Source organism: Petaurus breviceps, unplaced genomic scaffold (assembly GCF_028583685.1).
Source record: "Petaurus breviceps papuanus isolate PSGF00001 unplaced genomic scaffold, PetGlider_PUasm1.0 287, whole genome shotgun sequence".
Classification (NCBI taxonomy): domain Eukaryota; kingdom Metazoa; phylum Chordata; class Mammalia; order Diprotodontia; family Petauridae; genus Petaurus; species Petaurus breviceps.
In genome coordinates, this window is record NW_027186029.1 from 1,910,741 (window position 1) to 1,917,534 (window position 6,794).

Here is a 6,794-nt window from a genome sequence, read left to right on the forward strand (position 1 = left end):
GTCTTCTGCCCATCCTGTGCCTTTTCCTTTATTTTTTGGAAACATGGGGGGGGGAATAGGAGAAGGAGGGGGAAGGGGAAGAGGTGAAGGGAAGAAGGAGGGGGGAAATAGATGGCAGGGGGAGGAAGGAGAAAGGAGGAAAAAGGAGAGGGGAGGAAGGAAAAAGAGGGGAGGGGGCAGGAAGGAGAGGGGAGGGGGGGAGGAGGGTAGGGGCTGGGGGAGAGGGGCCAGAGGGGCCCAGTCGGTGGAGAATCCAGTATTTTTGGAGAGGTGGAGGGGGGGGGGGGGAGGGGAAGGAGGATCAGACCAAGAGGTTTTGGTGGGGGGTGCAAAGGGAAAAAGGCCAGGGCCTAAAGCAAGATTGGGGCAGAGGGGCAGGGAAGATCTTCAAGCTACATAGGCTATGGAGACAAACCCAAGAGCCATTCCCCAATGGATAAGAGGCCAAAGGGGCTCAACAAACAGCTGTCCAAAGAGAAACTGGGGCTCCAAATCTCCAGAGAGGGGTGCAATGCAAACAGCTCTGAGGTCAGTGAATTGGCAAAGACAAAACCAGGAGTCGGGGACAAGGAGGGAGGAAAACAGCAGCCGGGGATAGGCAGGCCCAAGGATGGCCAGACTGGGGCTGGATGTGGGAGCTGGTCCCAGGGCTCAGGCCTCCCAAGCCCTTCCCGAGCTCAGGTGCTCCCCAACAGGAGTATTCATCCTGCCACTCTGAGGGGAAATAAAGCAGGTGCCCATCAAATGGGGGGGGCAGCTGAACAAATCGGGGTCCTTGCATGCAATGGCATCTCCCTGGACAGTGAGAAGCGAAGGCCAGGAGGCATTGGGGAGACACAGGGCCACAGGGGCCACACCGATGCAGCTAGAGGCCGGGGCTGATGGCCAGCCTGGCTCAGAGAAGCCAGACAAGGAAGCTCAGCCCCTCCCACCTGCCCTTCCCTGGGGAGCCTGGGGACTAGGGGTGGGGAAGGTTGCATAAGCTGGCAGCCCAGCCTGCCTCCACTGGGTGGTTTGGCTTAACTGATTTTTTCTTTGTTAGGAGAGAAAGCTCACAGTGGGGGAGGAGGGAGGATATATCCGGAAACTGCGATAAAAGGCATCAATACTGTTAGAAAACAAAAAAGAGAAGAGGGGGCAGAGTGCTGGGCTGGCCGGCCACAGGAAGGAGAGAGAAACGGGGCCATGTCGGTGTGAAGACTGGTGATGAGAGGGGGAGGAGGGAGGGCATAGTGAAGGAGGCGCTCCCAGAGCCGGCCCAGCAGCCTCTCCTCTCTGGGGGTGTGGGATGCCCCTCTTTTGTGGGTCTCCTCCTACCCCTCTGACCGCTCCTCCTCCAGATCACAGCCTCCAGCGAGCTGGCCCAGGCCTTCTTCTCTCCATCCCTCCACACTGGGGATCTACCTGGGGATCTCCTCCTCTCCCACAGGATTGATGCTGATGACTCTCCAATGCCCCACCTCCAACTGCCTTTCAGACATCTCTAAGTGCGTCATCTCAAACACAATATGCCCAAATGAAATGCATTTCCTCTGGCCCTAAAGCTCCCTCCTACTTCCCCTATCACCTCCAGCTGCACCGGCATGGCCCTGTCCTCGGAGCTCTGGCGGCCGCCTTGGAGAGCATTGTCCGGGCCGGGCCATGCGAGCCCTCCACGTCTGCCCAAAGGCCTCCGGGCCCTCGCTTCTCCCCTTCCAGGCCCAAGCCCTGGTGGTTTTCCCTCTGCCCCTTCCCCACAGCCAAGCCGCGGTCACGGCCGGCCCATTTCACCTCTGCAACGTCTCTCAAACGTGAGGACTCCCCTTCTCTTCTCTGACACGGTCACCCCTCCTGCTGCAGACTGTCTAGAGCTGTGGGGATCTGCCTGCCTCAGGCTCTCCCGTCCAGGGCGGAAAAACAACCCCCTGCCTGGCACCCCTCGGCCTGGCCCCCCCTGCCTGGCACCCCTCGGCCTGGCCCCCCCCCCCCGGGCCCCCCCTCCCTGGCCCCCCCCCCCGCCTGCCCCCCCCCCCTGCCGTCAGCCCCCCCCCTGTTCGCCCCCCCTGGCAGGCCCCCCCCCCTGCCTGGCCCGCTCCCCTCTTAGCAAGCCTCGCACCCTTGGTCCCTCCGCACTCCAGCGCCCAGTACCCCGGGCCTCCTGGCCGCGCCGCTGTAAAGGAGAGCGTTCACGCGGGGGCCGGCCCTCGTGACAGCCCGGAGGGGGCGCCTGGTACCACTCCCATTTTACAGACGAGGAAAATAAGGCAAGCCGGGGCAGGGCGAACGGCCCAGCGTCTTCAGCTGCATCTGAACTCAGACCTCGCTAACCCCGGGTCGTGGGCTCCGCCCACCGAGCCACTGCAAGCCCCGCCCCCTCCCACCCCCCCCCCCCCCGGCCCCCCCCCCTCCCCCAGCCTGCCCCCCCACTCCCTCTAACCCGACCCCTCCCACTCTGACCCAGCCCCGCCCTTCCCCGCCCCGACCCCTCCCCACACAGCGGAGCCTTCTCTCTGCTTGTCCGGACTACGTGCGGGCTGCTCGGGGTTGTTGGCCTGTGGTCAGCCCCGTGAGACTGGGGCCCGGCATACAGTAGGCGCTTAATCCATGTTTCCAGACTGACAGCACAGGAGAAAGGGGGCTGTGAAGGCGGGGGATGGAGGGGGATGGAACGGGACCTGGGGAGGAGGCCGGGAGGCAGGGGGAAGGAAGAGCAGCGACGCTCCCGATTGGCTCTCAATCCTTACCCCCTCCCATCCTGACCAATAGGAGCCTCTGCTCTCGGGGGGCGTGGCCCTCGGCCAGTCGCGAAGTTGATTTGCGCGTGCGCGTCCCTCAAAGCCGCACCCCTCCCCCTCCCCAGAGGACCAAGGACCTAGGAAAGCTCCAAAACCAGGCGCTACCCGGGCCAGCGGGCCTCGGCCTTCCACTCACCCCGGCCCGGGACGCAGGGCTTGGGCACTGGCAGCGGCCGACTACGTGGCGGAGCAGAGCAGGCCCCGAGCATCCGAAGTCGGCAGGGGTCCGGACCGGTCTGATGGCGGAGCCGCGAGGAGCGAAGGAGGAAGCGGAAGTCGCTTGGGTGCCGCCTCTGTCCTCATGGCCCCACCTCTCGTCGCCTCCCGGCCAACCCTGTGACGAGTCTTCTCCCCAGGCTTCTCTTGGGCCCCGCCTGCCGCCGTTGCCATGGCAAAAGCCATCCTGGGTCGGCAAAGCATTCTGGGAAATGTAGTGTGGCGGCGCTGGCCTGGGGACGCGCGAGCCCTATGCGCACACTGGCCGTGCCAGGGTTCTGGCCGATCTCTGGTCCGCGGCCGTCCCACCTCGTGCTGCCGCTTCCGTGACCCCCGGAGCGGCTTGAGGAGAGAGGGACCGCTGGCCCCAGCCTCCCCGCAGGCTTACTCAGTACGGGCCGCCTCCTCCAGCAAGCCTGCCGGGATTGGGCGCTCACAGACCTCCAGGCTCTCCCAGGGCTCTGGGTCGGGGTCTCCTTTGGACCTCCCCCTCCCCCTTGGCAGGGGGTGCCCTTAGCCCATTTTATGGGCTTGGAGAGGTTCGAGGACCGGTGACTGTCCAGCACCGGACGGTGCCCCGCGCTAGCCAGGAGCCCTTCGGGGGCGGGCGGAACTGACCCGGCCTCCACTCAGCTCCCTAGCTGCTACTGCTGCCTCACACTCTTGGGCATCCATGCCAGAGTCCGTCCATCCCGCCTGGTCCCGGGAGCTCTCCGAGGTGCTGATTCCAGGTCCTTCTTGGGCGGCCAAGGGTAATCCAGGCTTTCCCTAAGGCCTGATCCCCGCCCCGAACTTGTCCACCCAGCAGACCCCCTTTGTTCCCTAAACGTCATTTCCCAGCCATTCATGGGCACATCCTGCCACCCTAGGAATCTGTGCCTTTGGACAGCACTTGGCCTTCTGTCCCAGAAAGAGGGGTGTATATATGAAGTGTTACATGTGGGTCCTAAAAGTTAGCTCCAGAAAACAGAAGAGAGAGGCAGGCCTAGGTTCAGCTGCATCTGAAAAAGAAAAGGGGGTCCTAGTAGACCTGGTACAAGTCAGCAGTGTGATGTGGCAGCCCCAGAAGCTAGTGTGAGCTTGTGCTGGGTTAAGAGGAGGAGAATTCTCAGGCACAGGGAGGTGAGAGGAGACCCGATGAACTTACCCTCCTCCGTCCCCAGGGGAGCATGGCGTCCCATTCTGGGTGCCACCGCTGAGAGAGTGGGGCAGTAACAAGGTTGCTGCAGGTCCTCAGGGTCACACTACTGGGGAATCTCTGAAAGAGCTAGGAATGTTTAGCCAGGAGACTTGATAGCTATCTTCCCATAGGACTGGGAAAAGGCATTAGACTTGTTTTGCTTCACTATGCCTGGGAAAATTGATAAAAACAAGGGAGGACCATTCAGGCTTCTTGTAAACAAGCAAACAAACAAAACCCAGGACTGCCCCAAAGTGAAAGGGGCCTGCCTGCATGCTGCCACTCCCTTGGCAGGGAAAGGGGGGAGATCTCTAAGTGGAGGCTGGGGGGGCCACATGTCACTGTAGAAGGGACAGTTTCTTGCTCAGGTCTGCTTTGGGGCTCAGACCAAAAACCTTTCTCTACTACCAAGAGCTACCATTCATTAGAATGGTGTGAGAAGCTCTGGAAGCTTTCCTGCTGGAATCAGGGGTGAAAAGGGGCGAGGCCCCTGTCTCCACTGCTACTTAACATGGTTCTAGAAAGGCTATCTATGGCTACGGGACAAGGAAAGAGAAAAGAAGGGCAAAGTGATAGGAGAAGACTGGGCAAACTGCCTTTTGTTTAAGGACACAGTGGTTTACTTAGAAGCCTTTCCTAAATGTTTGTTACTGTTACAATCTATCCTTCCTGGAAGGCCCTGTGGGTGCCCCTGGTTACTTTGTAGCCTGTTGGATTAGCTGGGCCTTCTGGGGGTTTCCGGGGGTTAAGGGATGGCTTCCCCCAAGGCTTGCTATGTATGTTCCCAGATGCTGTATTTTCCTACCCCGCCTTGGCCATAAACATGAGCCTCATTCTACTGCGGATTTTCCTCTGATCTCTTGAGCAGACACCACCGTCCAGCAGCAAGGTGGTCTCCCAGCCAGGAGCTGTATATCCCTGTGATATTGCCACATCTGACACTGCCAGGCACAGATCCATACGTGGCCATGATTGGCACTCAAATGTTGTGCAGAGTCTAGCCTGTCAGGCCCTGTCACCTTCTGCTAGGGATTCCAGGGTCCCCGCCACATTCAGCAGGGTGCCATCCACACATGCTCACATCAAGGCTGGGGGAAAGCTGATGCCTTGATGATTCTTGTTCAGGCAAGTATCACCTTGAGTAGTGGGCTTTCCAAAGGATGTCCTTGATAAGAATAACTCCAGCAGGGACAGGACGCACCAAGAAATGCCCCTCCTAGGTCACTGTATGGGCTGTGGAAGAGCCCTGTGCTCACAGGGAGCTGGAGTCTGTCTAGCCCAGGGCCTGTTGGCATAGCCCTGCTTCCTACTGCTGCTGCTGCTGTGATGGGGGCCCCTCAGACAGCTCAGTCCCAGGGCCCCCGTTCAGGACCTGAACTTTTAAGATCTGGCCTCAGAGCTGACTGATACACTCTGACTGTGTTACCCCAAGCAAGTCACTTAGCCCTCATGCTCTAGTCAGCTCTCAAGTCAGAAGAGTTCTGTAAGGTTTGCAAAGCACTTTATAGAGATCTCCTTTGATCCTCACACCCCTGAGAGCTAGGTGTTAGGTTATTCCCACTTTACAGATGAGGACACTGAGGCTGGCCCAAAGCAGGCCCCTTATAAATGTTGGTTCTTGCAGTAAGAGAGGTGGGATTCCACAGCAGGTTTTCCAGCCTCCAGCTTCACCACACCACATAACTGCCTCTGCAAAGAATGCTGATCTGCATGCATAGAGGGAGTTTCCTCCCCTAAGAGTTCTATGGCAGTGAAATCCCAAGGTCTGCCTCCATGCCAGACCTTGTGTAGCAGTCTTTCCTCATTCAGCACCAGCTGAGGACGTTGGTTCAGGGCTATGATGTCTGGACCCATGGATGGCACACTTTATGAAGTGGACACCAGGCTGTGTAATAAGAATGTAAATTTTAAAGATCTTCCCTGCCCCTAGGCTAATGTGCACCTGAAGCCTGGGGTGGGAGGCTTGTTTTTCAGTAGATACTTCTTGATTGGCCAGTGAATCAATAAGGTTGTTACATTTTCTGAGCCAGGAGAAGGCTATATAAGCCCTGATGTGTAGCTTTGTTTTGGGACTCACTTTGAGAAATGTTCTGTGATTTGATCTGAATTCTGGGAAGCCGTTGTTGAGAGTCCCCCGGCTTTGAAAAACACAGAATGTGGAAACCCAGATGTTGACTGGGTATGGATGTAATGGTTGGACAGTTTGGAAATCTGTCTACTTGATGTTTCTGTCTTGATAATTCTGTCTGTATGTTCTGAAGTTCGGGGTGCTGATCTTTTTCCCCTGAACTAGGTAAATGATATACATCTGACTGATTAAAGTAAGCTTGTTAACCCATTTTGAGTTTCTTTCCTTTAACAAAGCAGATCCAAGAACCTGTGGTAGCTGCAAACCCTGAGGACGCTTGGGGTGCTTGCTGCTACAGGCTGTCAGCTGGGCCCGCTTGGGTGAGTAGCCAGGCCCCTTCCATGGTCCCAGAGAACATCAGAAGGACAAGCTGCAAGCCTGAAGGGCAGAGAGTAAGAGGCTGAATCTTCTCACCTCATTGAGCACCTCCCTGGGTTCTGGTGTGCCTTCAGCTCACATCCAAACCACAAGGGCCAGGACGACCGAATCTCTTTCC

General features: G+C 58.2%; 1 protein-coding gene across 2 annotated transcripts in view; it reads right to left on the minus strand.

Moving 5' to 3' along the window:
• The window catches only part of LOC138167696 (zinc finger protein 135-like), an 18,173-nt gene extending 15,101 nt beyond the window's left edge, over positions 1 to 3,072 (minus strand). The window contains exon 1 of one of the 2 annotated variants that reach the window (XM_069096665.1): positions 2,911 to 3,072. In XM_069096665.1, coding sequence (XP_068952766.1) covers positions 2,911 to 2,983 — 73 coding nt within the window. In that variant the 5' untranslated portion in view covers positions 2,984 to 3,072. The remainder of the gene's footprint in view (positions 1 to 2,910) is intronic. The other variant, XM_069096666.1, reaches the window with a different exon arrangement.
• Positions 3,073 to 6,794: the final 3,722 nt, after the last annotated feature.